This window comes from Rhea pennata, chromosome 4 (assembly GCF_028389875.1).
Source record: "Rhea pennata isolate bPtePen1 chromosome 4, bPtePen1.pri, whole genome shotgun sequence".
Taxonomy (NCBI): Eukaryota; Metazoa; Chordata; class Aves; order Rheiformes; family Rheidae; genus Rhea; species Rhea pennata.
In genome coordinates this window covers 3,193,758-3,212,783 of record NC_084666.1, presented here as the reverse complement: position 1 = coordinate 3,212,783, position 19,026 = coordinate 3,193,758, and the positions used below count along the sequence as shown (strand labels likewise).

The following is a 19,026-nucleotide window of genomic DNA, read 5'->3' as shown; positions in this document are numbered from 1 at the left end:
CTGGTGGGTTAAGCTGGTGGAGCAAATTGTCCGGGTCCAAAGATGAAAACCCTCCTTGTCTTCTTTTGTCTGTCCCCTAGATGGCACCTGCTCTCAGCAGATTAAATCGCTGATGAAAAAACAGCATGCTTTGGTGCCTCGGAAGGCTCAGGGCTGCAAACAACTGCTTGCTGGAGAAAACACACACTTCCTCCCCCTCAAAAAAGCTATCCCCCCCCCCCAAAAAAAAAGACAGCAAATAAAAGGTCTTCTGCTTCTTACACCAGGTGTTTTTCATACCAGATCCCTGGCCAGCTACAGCATTTTTGCCACTTTCCTTCTCAGCCTGTCCCTTGGTGCTCAGCCCCGCCAAAACACTGCAGACAGCAGCTAAGGGGCCCTTTCCCACCCGCCTTGCCACAGTGACAGTGGCAGTCTGCAGCTCTGCTGTGTTGGGATAGTGTCTTGGTCCCTGGAGGGATCCTGCAGGGATGGGATGCACATACTACGGAGGAAGATACCTGCTCCCTCCACTTGCTGCTTTAAATCAAAGCAGGACAGCAAGAAGGGACTCAGGCTGAAAAACTCTTGTCTGCTTTGGAGAGGCTGAGGAAAAGCTAGATAAAACTGTGGGAAACATTCCCTTGCTCTGCACCTGCCATTGCACAAACGAAAACCAGCACCAGGAGAGCTAGAGAGCACATCCTCAGGGCCTGGTGGCTCTTCAAACGGTTTATCTGTGTTGCTCTTTGCCAGTGATGTTTAACCCCCTCCGACAAAGCTCCTGGCAGTGTCCTGTGTTTGCATCCTAAGGGGAGGAAGGATGGACACGGCTCCATCTGACTTCTTCCATCGCAAGCTCTGAGCCACAGCGAACACTTAAAGTGCTAAAGACATTTGAAGCGTCTATTTTTAGTCATCTCCTTTGAGCAGGGGCACTTCTCACCTCGCAAGGCTATGGTAGCGCCAGGCTAGAGTTGCAGACAAAGGTCTATCAGCCAAAACCAGACACAGCAGCAGCCAGGAGGAGACACATGCTAGATGCTCAGAGCCACTCTCCTGCCCGCCCCATCTCCGCTCCCTGGAGCCCATCCTGAGGAACGTGGCTTTGCAAGAACTGCTGCAGTTGGGGACTCCACAGGCAGCTCCTGGGAGCAGCCGGCACTGTGGGACCTCAGAGTGAGATTCCACAGGAGGGCAGCTCTTGGGTTATGGCCACAGGCTGAAAGAAGGCAGCTGCCATGGGGGGGGGGGGGGGGGGGGGGGGAAGATCACAGGTTTCCCTGTGGAGCTGCTGAATTAGCAACAGGACTTCAAGCTCTGCCAGGCAAAGGGACTGCATCTGTCAGGTCACAGCTGGCTTTGCCTCCCCCTGCCTCCCGAGCCCAGATGTCCACCTTTCATGCCATCATCCTTCCCCAGCATCACCCACAATGCCAGGGGAACCTGCATGCTTCAGAGGTTTTGGTTGTCAGACCCTAAAATCTATGTTAAATTCCCCACGTTTCTGCAGTCCCACATTCCCCCTGAGGTTCCTATGAAACTTTCTTAGAAAGGTGCACAACCATTTCTTACCATCTTGGGACCTCCTGCCCTAAAGGTTTGCCCAGACCAGGGCAGCCCTGGGGAGGAACATACTCCTCCTTTGTGGACACCTTGCCAGAGGTTTTCCAGATGTCTAAGGTGGTTGTCTCATATCTGCAGTGTCACTTATAGATACCACAAAAAGATGTTTAGCACCCATCGCACTCTTCCCCCAAGCTTTTTCCTGCCTGGAAGTAGGGGTAGAGCAACCCTTGCACTGGTTGGAGGAATTCCATTCCTGGTTCCTTGCACCTGGGGGTACATATGATCTTGCTGTGAAGGGAACCACAAAACACCTGCTTGAAGGCAGCACAGAGCTGCAGAAAGGGCTTGTGAAACTCCCTCCCTGCCCCCAGGTCCTGCTTCACACTGTTACAAAGAGGATGCCATGAAGTTGGTGCAGCAAAGTCAGTTTGAGCGCTCCCTGTGGGCATCTTCATCAGCTTAGGGTTCAACACACTTTGAAGGTGTCCAGCCAGCTCCACACTGCAGCTCAGTCCTGCAAACTTGGGGCTGTCCTATGCTAGTAAACCCTCCAAAGGGAGCACCATAATGGACCATTTCCAGGACCAGGACAGCCTCATACAGTCTGCCACCAAGGTTAACACACCTCAAGCCTCCTCAAAGGCTGCATAGACATTGCTAAGCCTTCAGCTATGGGGGTACACTACATAGTCAAAGAGCCCTTGGAACAGCTTTCAGCTATAAGCAAGGTAGCATCTATTTGGCATTCACATGCATGCAACATGGTGCTCTTATTATGGTAGCTCATACTTCTGGCAAGGAGTCATCTACCAACTAGAGGCGTTTCGTGCTTTGAACTCATTCGGTCCAGGGGCAAGTAGTGATGCTGTTCCTTAAAGCAAATCATCCTCAGGCTCCTGCATGACACTAGCTCACTAGAGTTCTGGGCTCATCTCTAATTTGGATTACTCTGAGGAAGTCAGAGCCACCCTGACAAAGTTAGCCATGTACAGGTTCTCTCAAGTGCACCGTGTCAGGTAAAAGGTACATTTATTTCTCATTCATCCCCATTAAGGCATAGAGGAATTCCGTTTCTGGCTATTCAGATTCCTACCTGTGAGACAACATGTCTTTATATTCACAGTTCAGATACTCAAGTGTTACAACAATTGGGGAATACAAACTATCTCAACTACAGGACTCACCACCAGCCACCACAGAAATACGCACACGTGCATTAGGATAGTCCAAGCTCTTTTAGGAGCTGAAGGTTAAATGAAAGACACTGATCAGGCACAAAGTAGAAATATATAAACAGTATATTTCTTTTTATTTTATTTTTTTAAATACAGAGTTCCTTATACAACAAAGGAATTCCCTTTCCCCCCCAAACACCCCAAGCAATTCTTATCAAAAGAAACCATTCACTGTAAAATCAACACTAGATAGAGGCATGCGCTTTAGGAGCATATTTAGCAAGTGCAATATCTATAGGCCATATCGCCATAAATAGGAACATATGTTTTCCTCACTTAAAATAGTTCCCTGGCAATCTGTGACAGAAACCTCTTGTTCAAATACAGAAATATTAACCAATTACATTCCATGTGACATGTAGAAAAATAAACCCACCGCTGCTCTTGTCCCAGCACAGTACAGACTGCCCAAGCTCTGCAGCTCTGCTAGCGTTAGCTGGCACAGAAAACAGGACACAGGATTTAGATGAGATGATTCTGTCTCAGGAGGAGGAGAAACCTCCCCTCTTGCCACCTACTCACAGCTTATCCTGCATTTACACTCCCCCTGAGAAAGCAGAGGTGAAAAACAGTCTTTTAGGTCCCAGCTCCTTCCCTGGGTCAGACAGAGGCAAAGGGGATTTAGTCTGCACAGCGTAACTTCCAGGAGCAAGTACTTTAGAGTAAGGGTCTTTGAACAAGACAATCCCCGTTTTCTGGAGTAAACACAGTATGGGAATGAAGTACAATTGCACATTAGTGAAGAGAAAAGGGAGAACTTGGAGCTGAACATTTCCTTAAAAAAAAAAAATCCAGAGCACTAAATCACCTCTTAACATATCAGAGCATCTCTACCAGATGCAAGATGCTGAAATGCTCAAGGGCTCAAAAGTGAGATGAGATTCTCCCATTCCCACAGCTGCCATGCCTCACAGCTGAATTATGTTTTCTCCTGCAGGAACAGATGCATCCACACTTAGACCTGCCAGGCCTCTTTAGACCAAGAGAGGTGAATACCTCTAACACACTTCTAGCTGCCACAGCTTCCAGATATGGGTGCTTAAAACCGGGCTCCTAGTTCCACCATATGGCACCTGAAGTCCTAGAGATGCTAGGTACCCCACTCATACCTGTGCAGGCAGAAGAAAGCTCAGTATATTCAGCAATAAAGATTTGAACACTTAGCCTATTCCTGTAACCTGGAACTCCACTGGGGAGTGAGTTTAAATCCATGGCTCTGGTCTCAAAAACTCCAGGTTAATAGAAAGGTGTCTAATGTGACTCAAGGTAAGTAGTTCACTGAGATGAATGTACACTGCATGAACTCAGCGGTGCTGCCCTGATGTCAATCAACCACCTCCTGAAAAGAGATCACCTGCAAAACAGGACACGGTCAGTGCACAGAAGGCCACACCTTCTGTCCTTGCCATCTTCTGTGGAAGCCAGCACAGCCATGCCATGTCGCTATCACTTGTACAGACACTTGCACAAACCACCTAACTCATTCAATCATGTGAAACTTGTCAAAACTAGATGCTTGGAAAAGGTGTGCTGGGACACAAATTGTTGCTGATATGCACAGCAAGAACCAACCTTAGCCCTTCAGCAAGCCTCAAGTACTGAAACCAATACTCCAGCTGTTGAATTTGATATGCTGCTTTTTCTTCAAAGCCCTGTTCATATAACAAATAAGTTACAGCCAGAGCGCTCTTGTTTGCATGTTTAAAGCAAAAAGCCAGCATATCTCCTCCTTGACCCGAGCTAATTTAATCACAAATTGAGCTGCTCTTTCCAACTCCTTGCCATTTTGTTCCTTTTTGGGGATCCCACCTGAGGCAGAGGGATGCTGATGGTCTGATTTATTGCAGCACCAGGAGTCTGCCATAAAGATGACTGTATGAGATGCTGCGTACATCCCCTCTTCTGCTCTGAGAACAGATTTCAGCTCTCGAAGCAAGCAACTCTACACAGCAGAGATGCAGATGGGGAACAGAAGGCAGCATGTCCCGCAGGACACTTAATATTTAATGCAGCATCAGAACTGTGCCAAGTGATCCAAGCTCATGTGAAGTTTTCTACAAGGAAAAGAGATACAGCCAAAGATTGTCTTAGTTTGAAAAGAACACACACAAAGGCTGAAGAGAAAAGTGCTAATTTGTATTTCTAAAGCATGTACTCTGGCAACTGCCTAGTCTGTCTGCTCTTTACACAATATTGATGGCTCATTCTTTGCAACCAGATCTGCAGCCAGTAGTGTAATGGACAGGGCTTGGTACTTAAATGCCTTAATTAGATATGAAAACAATTAGAGAGGACTATTCTCTAACATCCACAGGCCTCTGCACAGATAGAAAATTAGGCAAACCCATCCCATTATGTCTATTTAAGTTGTTTTGGAAGCTTGACAGATGAAAAAAGGACAGCCCAACTGAAACACTGCGCCATAAAGTAATCATCTAAAGAGATTCAGAAGACAGTGCAACTGTATTGCAATTACGAATCCTTCATAATTACCTATTATGGCAAAGTGAGCCTCAAGAGAGCAACTGCTGCCATGCCACTGCTCAGACACAGGCTCAAGTTCTCTAGAGGGGAATAAAAAAATAATAAAAATAAGCTAGGCATTTTGGCAGTATTTCAGTGATGGAGTAGAGTCAGCATCCAGAAAAGGGCATGCTGCTATAAGCCCAGGGACTGGGGGAAAGAGCAGGGTCAGGAGATGACACAGTAAATAGCCTGAACTGAAGTTTGGGGAATGAACATAAGCAATGAGTTTGAGCCAACCTTGAGTGTTACCTTCAAGGTAAATGGCAACACTCTGAAGGGCAGACACAGAACACAGTGAAGAAAAAGTGCTTGACCAAGGAACAACATAAGTGTGGCAACAGATATAGTAGAAACATGCCCAGCTGAACACAGGGTGGAAAACTAAGTGCTTTGGGTGATATGACAGATCTCAGGTCCATTTTTCATTGGAAACCTGAAAAACCCCTTCTTCCTGCATCCCTCACCCCCCTAAAGTGATCTCTAGATATTTCCAGCTTTGACCAACATCATGTTTCTTCAAGGATTGTTCAGAGAACAGTTCAGCAGCAGGTTTTCAAGCAGCCAAACGCAATATGAAGTAGTTTACAAAACAGTTCGTCTGTTGCCAGAGCTGAGGGTATTTTGGGGACGATAGCTTGACCTATGGTACACAGAAACATGACCAGCTATCCTATTTGTTTTCAGAGTATCTTAATTCACAAAGTTTATCAGGGATTGTGTATCATGTCCCACAGTTATTGAATTCCTCTTGAAGCTTTTCACCAGATGGCACCTCTGAAGCAAACCAGTTGAATTTATTTATTCCATCCCCATTCCCTTGGCAGTGATGCATATCCAACTTGGGTTTGACATCTATTAATAGCTTCAAAGTTGACACCACAGAATTTGAGGGGGTGGTTGTTTAACTGAAGTTGTCAGATTTGCTTTCTAAGCAATACAGAAAGTGCTATGTTGCTTGTTCAGCAGTCCGTATTTCACCAGGTTTCCTTGATTTACATGGAGAAACATATTTCCATACATAGTGTGTCAACAGAATTTTTGAAGGCAACAAAATAAGTCTGATCAACAAAACTACTCAGGTATAAATCCCATTTTAAATGTCAAGCTAACTTCTACCTCCTACAATCAGTGCAAGGATCAGAAACTACAGATTTGAGGAGAAATTTACCATATCCCCAGTTTCTGGTATTTTTGGCAACTGTCAAAGGTAGCTTCCAAAATTCACTCATTTCAGAAGTATTTTACTACCTTGTGTTTCCAGGTGAACATGGGCTCACTTAACAGCAATTAATATCTTTCAAATCCAATTCTTTGGCAATATTTATACATAACATTGTGCGTCTATAAAGAGCTTATAATAAAATTTTACATTCTAACCGTCTCAACCTTCACAGAAATATTAAAGTGCTGAATTAACTCTGTGAACAAACTCCTTCACTAGGTAAGCCTACTTGCTGAAAAGGCCTACACGTAAATCAACAAAAGTAGACACAAGAGAAAAGATATTTATGAGAAATCCTCTGTGGAATCACTACAATCCCTCATGAGTCATATATGATCCAAGAGGCATCAAGTCATCTGTATTTCCCTACTACCCATATACTGAAACATGAGTCAAAACATTCAACCTGTCTAAAGTCAGCACAGCTTTTCCCAAGCTGTGCTGATTTTCCAAATCAGTTGATTCTTTGGCCTGTGATTTTTGTAGAAAGAAACATCCTGCAAAACAATCCTACTGACACTACAAAGAAAACATAAACACTAAAGTCACACTGATAAAGCAAAGTTCTAGCAGTTATTTATCCCCCTCATCATGACAGCCCAAGCTATCTGGGTTTTAAATCAGATCATTTACCAGTATTTGACAGTACTCAAGATTGATGTTTGTTTTCAAAGAGGCTTGAAAATGTGGGCATTTTTTGGTTCTTCCAAGAGTACCCATCTAAAAACTATTTCCTCTGGAAAGACCTGCACATTGTTACTTCTGTTTGCCAAAAGCTCAGGCACCAAGAACGCATCACCTGGACACCCGCATTTATTAGTTCACTCAATCTGAAGATGTCATTTTCCATTCAAGGACTTTGTTAATCCTTTGGCATCCAGCTAAAAGCACATATTTTAAATCATCATACCTTTGCATTCCCTGTCTTATGACACGTATCCAACTGTTTGCTGTCATTTGTCGTCTTTGTTTACTGAAGATCAGACATACATTCACCATCTCCACCCCAAATCCTGTCTCCCAACAGGGTCTACACATAGACCCTGACAAAAGCTATTAGTGATCTCATCATGAATCTGACTCAAAAGCTAGAAAACACTGACCAAGATGCTTAGAAATCACATACTGGTTTACATCTGTCTGTCGTGCAACATACTGGACATGGCATGAGTTACCTCTCCCACATCCAAGACTGAAAGGCAAGTGCTTGGCGTTACCTTCTTTGGTGGCCACCCTGATGCACAGCCTTCTCAACAGCCCCGCAAGAGTTGGCTGGTGGAATAGGAGGGTCATGATTCCAAGGTCACACAGTGCTGCTTTGCTTGCTCAGAAAGTTGAGATCTCTCCAGCAATTGATCTGTGTCAAATACATTAACCATAGCCAGAAGGGCACGTTCTTAGGAAGACTGACTGCTCCCTTTCATTAAATATCAATTAAAGATTAAGAGGTTTTCAGCAAAAACTGAAAATTTCATTCTTGATACATGGGTTAAAACTGTAGGTGACTATATTACGATGAAGTAATAATCTGATATTTTGTGCTAATACACCAAGTCTTCAGTGGTTTGAATCTGGTTTGGTTTCAGCATATTCTTCTCTCATTAAAGTTGGTCCTTTCCACCATGTAGAAAACACCTAATCACTGGTGCACAATGCTGGCAAGACTTTGCACCATTCTCTGGGTAAGCAACTGGCAAAAATATTCTGTGCTAATCCATCATATTTGCTTTTCATTTTACATTCCCCTTTCCTCCTTTCTGCTGTTTTGAAAGTTCATTATCTTCAGAGCTCCATCTTAACACTTTACCTGTGATCTGTAGTGTGCAAAGGGAGAGCACTGAATTCAAAGACAGCTTGTTTCACAGTACTTCAAATAAGAAAACTGACCATAGTACAAGCACAACTAAACAAACTGAAATATAAAGACAGCAGAAGTTAGATTCATCCAGAAATATAATATAATGTCTGGGAGCACGGAAAAAACAGAAGATTAGCTACAAAACAGTGAAATGACTAACAACTATTGATTAGGCAAGAGGAAACTTTCATTACATGCTGTACATTAAAATTAAATGCAAAATTTACATGTTGGAGCATCAAGACAGAATGATAGTTTCAAAAGCTATGGGAAGAAAGCAAAAAAACTCAAATAAAGCAACATATGAACAAAAACAGTAACTGAGCAGCTTCAAAATAGGGAAAAAGTGACCATATCTCAAATGAGAAAAAGCAGCACTGAAGCAAAGAACAAGTAGATGGTCAAGACATCACAGGTAACACTGATTGCACAAAACACTTTTGATATTTTGAAAGAATCTGGCCTATTCGTATATCTATGCAAAATATATACACAAATCCATATGTATATATGTACACATAGGCACTACTTCACGTATGTATATGCAATCATTAACACAACTGCACTTTGACAAATCTCAGCATCTGACTCCGTGCAAGTGGAACATTGCAGTTGTGCAAAACCACACTTTCATATTTGATTGTTGAGCAGTAATGGTAGAAAGATTCAAAGTAATTCCCAAATAGCTTAGACCCAGATGCAGTTTCATCAGCATCACTACGAGACCGCAACCCCTGAACATTTCCAACTCCTCTGTAGGAATTAAGTACTCATCCAAAGCTGTGGATTTTATCAGTCTAAATTAAACCAGTTTCCAACCCTTCCATTACTCAGTCTGAAGAGATGGTCACACCTCTCCTGACATCAGTGGCTTAACCACAAGGCCATTCCATCTGGAATACCAATTTAGGAATACTGGACACACAGGAAACTGAATTCAAAGGCCAGAACAGTACTGTCATTCTGTAAAAGAAGGGTCAGCTGCTGTCCTTTCACATCAATAGTGTTACGGAAAAAAAGAGGGATGTGGTGCATAAAAAAGGGATTCCCTCCACCCCTCAAACAAGGGAATATGTGACAACTCTAGGAATGCATGCTCCAACTTATGGACATGCTGATCTTTGGGGTTTCCAGTTTTGGAATGTAGAAAGTAACATTTCCATAAAGCTTGCTTGCCTCAAAGCTCTGAAGAGCACTGGCCTCCAAGTCCAAGGCTGTTTTGGTCTGACACTTCAACGCTCCATTGGTCTTTAGTATTTGTGCATTACCAATGCCATATTAGAGCAGAAAGTGGTGAAAGAAAGAACTGCAGATAGATTGTTCTACGCTTCAGCAAAGCCACCCTGTCCTTTCAACTCCAAAAGAGTCATCTTCATGGTTTTGTGCGCGGCGGATCCAATTCAATGCTCTGCATCCATAGCATCTAAGTACTTGGCTTCAATGATCCTAGGGAGTAAGTTATACCTAAGATTGAACCAAAGAGACAGCATTAGTGCCTGGTTATTACTGTGTAACATTTTGCTTGTTCTTAGCCTCTCAGATGAATTTGTTCAAGGCCATAGATGCAGATTCACCCAGTTGGAGCAAAGGCGAGGAGAACAATGAAAACCCACTAATTCTGCAAGCAAATACAGCATTTATGGAAGTAGCAGTACAGAGCTCCTTCTGCAGCAAACCTCTCCATGTCTGTCAGGGAGGAAAGAGATTGTCTTTCCTCCCACAGCAGAGAATTGCTTTCCAAGGGCACTCTATTACAAGGTGGTCTGGAAGGAAGTACCAAAAACGTATATTCTCATTTGACCCACAGCTGTGCTCCTGCTTTGTACAGGGCATGTAGATATCTGCCTCCCTGCCTGTTCCCAGTTTGCATGTGGATGAGTTGCTTGGACAAGAATCACCATTTATAAGCAATTTCTGATTTCTTCAATACTCCCCCTGCAGTTCCCCCCCCCCCCCCAAAAAAAAAAAAAAAAACCTTACCTAACACAGCTTTGCACTCATTATGACACTGCCAACACCAGGCATTCAGAGTTCACAGGAGAAACTCTCCTCCAAAGTTAAGAGGCTGCCTCAAAGGCCATGATACACAGGTTATTTGACTTACAGGCTCTCAGTCCTTCAGGTGCCCAGTTCTCCCCACAAGGGCATTTTAATAAGCACCCCAAGAGCTCTGCAGCCTTTTGAGAAGTAGAAATGCATCAGCAAGACTTGTTCACAGCAAAAGGCTAAGCAGGCTGTAACATTCAGCCCTCCAGCTGCTGGCAAAGCTCCATCTCTACCTGGTGTGTCTGGCTTTCATTGGATTATAAAGACAGCAATTCTTACTTTTGTTTTGCAAGAATACCCTCATGACATAATGTATTTGAGTGAGAAAAAGCACTACAGCTGTATGCTATTAAATCCTATTGCATACTTATAGTTTGACACTTCATTTGCATAACAAGGAAGTTCTTCAGCTGTTGAAACAGGACAGAGCATTAGAAAGCCAGTTTAAGACTTGGAAGAGCCTTTTCAATACTGGAAAAAGGCATCTCAAACAGCACTTAGTACTGAGAAACACCAGAATTTCCTCAAATTGATCTGTGATGAAACAAAATTATTAGAGAACCATAAGAACTTGAAAAGAATTTTCCCCACTTCTTCGAACACTAAAAATACTCCTTGGAGCAGGGATTAGATAGTAACCAAAAACTAGCCATTCCAAAGCTCTGAATCAAAAGCAGGAATTGGGCATAGCTGTAGAGATCACATTTCCTCCTAACAGGCTACTCTACTGAAATATGAAGTAGTCTTTGAAATCCAGCATCTTTTATGTTGATGTTACACCAGTGGAAAAAGATGGTGCCTCATTTCATCTCTTCTACTCTGCTTAGCCTATCAAAAGTGCCAAACCTTTATTGAAGCGTCATTAACTACAGTTCTTTACATCATGGTGCTACCTTCTCAGCTGAAGCCCACAAACACTACCCAAGGGCAGCAGAAGTCAGAATGAAGGGAAGCTGAATGCATATTTTTGTACTGTGCCAGGTACACACATCATGACCTCCCTGAAGTAGCAGGGCTGATTATCCAGACAGCAGAAAAGCTTGCTCAGGAAAGAAGTGTAACTTAAAGAGCTGATACAACCTTTCGTGTTAAAATGTGTGTATAATAATATATACATATGGCACCACTGAATAGTCTAGTTCTCTGCTAAACATTCAGGTACCGAATGTAATAACAGGCTAAGTCAGTGTTGAGTGCTGTGCCAACCACAGCTTGGCTTTATTGGACTGCTCTGTTTGGAGATCTGCAGTTCCCACAGGAGTCAGTCATCCACCACTGCACACAATCCAAGTGTTTGCCAGCCATTTAACCACTTGTCCAAAGTGATGCCTATGTGAAGGGTGGGTGAGTGACTGCTACCATAGACCAAACTGAGTATTCCTGTTTCAAGATTTTGTTTATGGCTTGCAAAGCATCTTGGGTATGCTTCTTTTTTCTTTTTTTAAAAAAAAGCCTTCTGTGCTTGAAAAAACAAACCACCACACAAAATCCCACCACTCACAAAACAAAGATACTCAGCTGAATCCTGCTACATTCCATTAGTAATGGAATACTAACTCCATTACTCTTACATAAAAATTCACCCTTCAAATACCTCAGCAAAAAAGGAAGTCAATCCCACAGCCAGACCATGAGCTCCCCCATCCTCACATTAAACACATCCCACAGCAGCAGGACAATTCTCCCTGCCAGCTCCCCTAGAAATCCTCATGCTTGCTGCTGCTGCCTAGCTCAGATTTTCTACAAGCTTTGGCTGAGCAAGCAATTTCTCTCAGAAAAGCAAAATAGTAAAGGAGTACCAAGAACAGTATAGATACTTGGGCTAAGTCGTATTGCTAATGAATATTTAGTCAACTGTTTTTTTCAGATACTCATCTGCAAAACCCAGACCAATTAGCTCTAACCTGATCCAGTTGGAAGCCATTGTAGTTTTGATATGTGCTTTTGCTTCAGAAAGAGGTAGACCCATTTTTACCACTCAAGAAAAACTTTACAATACCTGCCTTTGAAGATTATCACAATAGCCCTGAACTTTCATTCAGATCACACTGAAAGACTGAGATTGCAAGTTCAAAGACAACCAGATACTGCTGGACACTATACTGGCCTAAAAATAACCAAAGGGACTGGAGACAGATCTGCTCTTTCCAAGATCTTATTATGGCTTCTCATTATATCTAAAGAATGGATAGCATGAATGATTTAACCGGAGAATGATGGGCAGTCATTGTTTAATGAACACTCAGGAACAAACTAATGTAATTTCTCAGTGACTCTCTCCCAACACTGCAAGATATTGCAGGATCCTCCCAGTTTGAGGGAGGATATATTTTAAGACTAAATGGGGCCAATTCCATCTGACTGTGATCATTAGCTATGGTACTCAGCAGTGCATGAGTTCTGCAAGGTCACTACATCCCAATACATTCCCATACAAGACAGCAATCCCTTGCTTACTCTCACACAGCATGAAATGCCTAGTTCTGCTTTGAGTACGGATCCTAGAAAGCCATTTCGCAAATCAAAAAGGAACAACATCAAACACCTAGAGAGGAGGCTCAGACTGCAGCTTCCCAGGAAGAACAAACATCTCTGAAGCACTACAACAGGAGACCTATTCACCTTTCCACTAGCTGGAAGAGAGCAGTATCTGCCAGCTCATATCCCTTTGCAGAGCCCAGCATAGCAGAGATCACAGACTCTCCCCAGTGCCTCCTCAAGCCAGACCAGCTGATGAAGAGCTGAGAAGTCCAGTGAAGGTCATCACCCACTCCCAGAATACAGTTACTCAGAAAACTACCATGTATCCTTCTGGGACTGCTCAGACTTTTTGAAGTCCAACCCTGAAGACAAAAAGCAGGGGACACCAGCAAAATGTAGCCAGGCTTTGTCATGAAGAGCTTCATACCTGATTGGGATCATTCCTATCATAATGAGTGGGAAGATCATCTTCATATAGGGCAGTGGTGACATGCCAAACCCACAGAGGATGAGGAGCTGCAGGACCTGCAAGCCTGTGAAATAGTGAATCTTCCTCTGGGGCACTCTGCGGATGTAATGTGTCGGAGGATAAGCAGTCTGAGAAGGAAAGAGTTACACATTAGACACAGAGCAACTTGGACTTGAGACTGCAGAATACAGTGCAGGCTTTTGAATGTAAGAGTTAAGGATGTTGGATTTACACACACTTTTTGCATTACACTCTGTGCATCAACATCAGTTCTTGTTACATTCAGTCACCAAACACAGGGTTGATAGGGTTAAAGCAAGTGCCTTAAACCATAGCACTGGCAGCAACAACACACAGATGATGACTGGGCATTAGAAACCTAGAGGAAGAAAACACCCACTCCACACAGCTAAGATTGCCTTGGGAGTGTCTGGAGTGCAAGAAAATGTCTTGATAAATACAGTAATGAGATTCCCCTGAGTAGGATTATCAGAGCTTTGCAGCAACACATGAAGTGCCTGTAGGGGGGTGGTGGTAAGCAGATGTGTTGGGTGTTGAGACTACTAGATGGTTTCTCTACCCTGAAACTCAACTTATTATTTCATAGCCTTCTGACCTCTGCCGATCAGACCCAACACTCGCACTCATGGTCCGCTGTCCTGCCTGAACCCTTACAGGGAACCGGATTCAGGAGATAATAGGAGACGCTGTACTCAAGATTGCTTATACTCATATACTCATATACTCTCACTTACTTGAGAAAAAGAGGGAGGAAAATGATATTAGTAGGCTAAATATTGCTTGTGGTTTAAACCGACAGTTTCTTGCTCATGTCTGAGCACAGGCTTTGACTCATTGTCTATACATCAACGAATAGTATGAGCGACTGTCTACTAGCACTGATATAGACTCAACGGATTTCAGACTATGCCATGACTCATTAAAAGGTTTCCAGAAAGGGGAGACACCCATATTTGAGAAAATTTAATTTTTCAAACTGAAGCTTGGAAAATTCCAATCATCATTTCTATTAAAACCAAAAGTAATATTCCACATACACCAGTAACTATTCATTCTTCATTCAAAAATTGACATGACAAAAGTAATCTTTCCTTAGATTTCACAGTTCTAACCACTGGGATGTAATATTAGAGATCAAGAAAGATTAGCAGAGGAGCAGAGCCAAATATTGGGCTTATTAAGCCCTTGACCCTTGTTACATAACAGAAGGTGAGCTGGAGATTCATTACTGCTCTCAGATACTGCCTGAACTGCAAACTAATACCTTCTCTCCACTTGTAACAGACTGCTCAAAAGCAGATCTTGCAGATTTGTTTTCATCCCACATCAGAAGGGTTTCAATAATGCAAGTCATTGTTTTGACTAAAGAACTATCATGTGGAATTTAACAAGTCAAAAATGAAACTGGAAGACAAAGAAATGACCTGTTCTGAAGCTTTGTTTGGGAAAAAAAGAGATCACTATTTGCTGACATTATTATTTTTAATAAGGTGCATGTGCTCTGCAGCTGACAAATCACAGTGGGTTTTTAAGACTTAGAAATCCCTACATTCAGCAGGCAACAGTTATTTTAAAAAGGCATTATCTGAATGTTTGCTTGGTTTGTATTCTACACAGTTTAGGGGATGTCTTCATTGGAGGAAGCTATTCTTGCTCACTCATCTTTGCCTGCTGGAGAAAGGGGCTCCAGAGTTCTTGTGAGTAGACTAAGAATTATCTGAGACACTGCTCTGAACAAGAAAACCCTAAAGCTTTCAAGGCAGTAAAATGCAGGAAACAATCTGTGCAGAATGAGAAAAGCAGCAGTGTTTCTATGAACAGTTCAGCCACCACCTTTTGAATCCAATAATCATACCAACTCTGGTTGTTAATATTGCATCACTCATTTGTCTGCTTTAATGACAGATTTTTCTTGCTCATGTCTCAGGGGCAAGCCAAGCTAAACCAGAGACATCAAGTTTCACTTCCTGTCTGCACAGAAAAGGGAAAGTTATACATAAGGTGCAGGTAGCAGGTGAAAATCAATCTCCTAGGAATGTGACTTCAGGGGTAATCCAGTTCGCAGCACTGCTAGCTCCCAGCATTAGCTCCTTGTTGGGCTTAGGGCACCTCAACCTAGGTACCTGTTCTTTCAGCAGGAGAGCCACCTCAACCTAGGTACCTGTTCTTTCAGCAGGAGAGCCACCCTCTCAAAGAGCTGGTTCCCATCTATGGAAGTCAGCGCGATGTATAAGAAAAGGCCGTAGAGGACTGGCTTCGGGATCCACTGAAGAGGGAAAGGGAGGAGCAAGAACGAGAGGCCAACCAAGAAGTTAGCCACGAGGCTTGTCAGTCGGGTCTCCTTCACACTCACAATCCTGGAGACATAGAGGAGAGAAATAAGGTGAGGTTAATAATCACGGACTACTTAATTCTGAGGCCATCCAGGGCACATGCCACCCATAAAGGAAAGCTCATCTCTCCTGCACTGAGATCAGCATTTCCGGCCCTGTGCTGACACTGAGAAGCCAGAGCTCTTGGACCCAGGCCAAACAACACTTAATCCACAACTCAAACAGAGCAGCTGGAAAAATGCCAAATTCCCCCCCCCTCTATTTTCTCCAAAGCTGCACAGATCCTATTCTGAACTGTATTACCCTATAAAACTGATTCAGTTCAGCACACTGAAGAGGAGAAAAAAAAAAAGGAGCAAGAATCCTCTTTCTGAGCATTAATTCTTCCCTTGATTTACCTAGTGCATATGCAATTGGCTTTTATCCAAAAAAGCTCAGTAACTTCCACAGGAACTAAAGAACCTCTTGTTTGAGAGAGGAAAAAAGTCACACTCTTGACAAAGTCAGCATTTTTGATGTATGCAAGGATCTCCCTGTTTATATGGGGGGAATGCCAAGATCACTATGCAGGGAGTTAGAAGTTTAATTCTGCCGTGGATTATAGCAGTTGTGCTGCAAATTGCTTATTACCATGCAAAACATGTAATTAATTAATGCAAATTTTCCAGAGTTGACAGACCACATTCTTTTTTTCCACCTCCAGGGTTTTAAAAAGAGACACACTGACAGGAAATCAAGAAATCATGTAGTAACTTTCAGAGTCTGCTTTGGAGGTGCAGGAGGAGATGATTGTTGTTTTCTTTTTTTAATTTCAATTAAACTTGTGAGCATCTCATTCTAGTTTGAGGAAACTACTAGAAACAAGAGGAAAGAAAAACCTCTCAAGGCTACCACAAACAGAAAAAGAGGCATTCTGGTATACAACTGAGAAAATAAATCCACCAACTCAGTGGATAATCTCTAGCGAGTAAATCCCCCTAATATCAATAGAAATAAGCTTGTTTGCAGACTGCTTTAGTAACATCTAGTGGTCTCACTCTCTGGATATGAAACCTCATATTCCAAATTAACCCTCAAGATACCCAGTTTTAAGACCCAACAGAATGTATTTTTTTATGTATGCAGTGCTGGGACTTTGTAATCCCTTCTGCCCTAAAGATGACTGCCAGCTGCTTGCATTAAATTCTTGCAATATTAAGTTTTCCAGAGTACTGCTTCGGTTAGGTTGAACTTCAAATCTCTCATATTTGTACATTAACAGACGTAATGAAGTTGTGGGGAGACAGAGGAAGAAGTCTTCCACGCCGCCTCTATTCAGAGAGAAAGTATAACAGCCTGAAGACTTTCAAGATTTGGGTAACATGGTAGAACACTAGCTGTCACAAGACCTAAGCAACAGCAGTCAAACATTGCAAATGGAGTGCAAAGTGTTGAGGACAACATTTAAATTCCTTGGTCAGTAATGAAGAATGTAGTCGTTACCCAGCCTTACCAAAATGCATAGAAGAGACACTGAGGGTATTAACCTCTAAGTAACCCCCACCCCCTCCACCCCCAGGTAGATTTAAATAGCAGAAACCACAGCCTTTCTACTTCCAAACAGGCTTTGCCCGGATCCGATGTCCAGAGGTTCCTGCCAATCCCTGGAGAACCCGGGGGAGAGACGAGCAGTTCTTTCCATTGTGTTATCTGCAGACTATTCTTGTCAGCTCTGGAAGCATTAGAACTTCAGTTAGATGGATATAACGTGGCATCATTTTCACAGCCTCCAAGCTTGGATCAGTGCAGAACAGAGGTCTCAGACGACAGAGCCAAGCAAGCTTAAAGCACAAATGCTAGGCTAATTCAGACTTATCCAATAGCCTAGTAAGGAAGAGTCCAGCCACTTCAGAGTGAGCAGAACCACCAGGCTTTTGCCTTTTAGAGCCTCTCAAATGACACAGTAAACAGAAGGGAAAGGAAGCACTGATTAATTTAGCCCTGCCCAGGTACTGCAAGCATTCCCCTAGCTTTGTCATTGTGCAAGCTACAGATGAAGCATTTGAGGCAAAAATCAAAGCTTTTTCTGGGGAAGCTCATGATTTGCAAGCACCAGTCTAAGCGATCACAAGTCCGCTAAGTTACTCAACAAGTGATGCAAAAATTAGGATCAAAATTAGGTATGAAATCATCACATTTCAATCAGATACAAGTGTGCAGGAATGGGACAACTCAGAGCAGCAGCTCTTTGGTAATGGAGTGTGTTTTTTTTTTTTTTTTGTTTTTTGTTTTTTTTTTGTTTTTTTTTTTTGCCTGTGACCTCCTAGGGACAGAGGAAACACAGGAGAGTTTTTGATCACATACAAGTATGACGGCTGCTGCTTCCACTCCTGCTAATGCTACTTATTTGAAGCATCCTGAAACTTCTCACCAGAACTTTATTACAATTGCTCATAATTCACCAAACTAATCTTTGAGGTGAATTTCACAGGCTAGCCTCCATTCTCAGACTGGTCTTCTAATTTGCCCCCTTGCCTTAAGATATTTTAGCAAGTTTACTGTTAGAAGAGGGAATGACAGGGTCTGCCACTGTTCTTGTTTCAAGGGTAAGGACATAAAGGGCGGTCATGTTAAGTCAATAGACAAAATCTGGAAATTCAAACATGTTCAAGAACCTGGTTTGGCCCTTGAGGAAATAGCTCTATAAAGCTTGTGCAGTAATGGAAATAAAATAATTATGGGAGACTGAAGAGCCTAAGCCAGGCTCATTTCCCCCAGAAGCTTTCAAATACAGATAGCATGGGATTAGCCATTCCCTACTTCATATGTATGCCTGATGACAGCCTACATAGGGATCCCAAGGTCGGCCCACACTGAACTCAAGTGGGTAGTCTACAAGGGAGGCTAACATTTTGCTTTTGTTGTGATAGAACTTTATTCTTGTTTATATCGTTATGCTCACTGAGCACTTTGCTTTAAGTGCCAGAAACCAAGCCAGTACTGACAGAACTCTTGATTTTCTAACTGTGCTTCAGTTTTCAGCAAAGCTGGCTAAGAAAAGAAAAACAACATTGCACAGAGGCTCCTGTTTATAGTTCAGAGAACAAGCAGCTTGCATTTCAAAGGGAGCTCAAATAATGAGGGGAGTACTGACTCCTTTGCTCCCCCCCACACCAACCAGTTCTGAACGCTCATCTATGTACCTGCTTGCCTTCAGCAAAGCACAAGCACTCCCATAAGGGAATTCCACCTAGCACAGTTAAACAGGGCATCTCTCCATCCTTTGAGGATAATCAACAGAGGCAAGT

At 42.9% G+C, this 19,026-nt stretch overlaps 1 protein-coding gene across 1 annotated transcript in view; it reads right to left on the bottom strand.

Moving 5' to 3' along the window:
- Positions 1 to 2,916: 2,916 nt before the first annotated feature.
- Positions 2,917 to 19,026, bottom strand: part of SLC4A11 (solute carrier family 4 member 11) — a 72,461-nt gene continuing 56,351 nt past the window's right edge. Inside the window, exons 16-18 of the mRNA XM_062574489.1 lie at positions 15,568 to 15,763; positions 13,344 to 13,513; positions 2,917 to 9,853 (exon numbers count right to left, since the gene is read on the bottom strand). Of these exons, the coding sequence (XP_062430473.1) occupies positions 9,790 to 9,853; positions 13,344 to 13,513; positions 15,568 to 15,763 (430 nt within the window). The 3' untranslated portion in view covers positions 2,917 to 9,789. The remainder of the gene's footprint in view (positions 9,854 to 13,343; positions 13,514 to 15,567; positions 15,764 to 19,026) is intronic.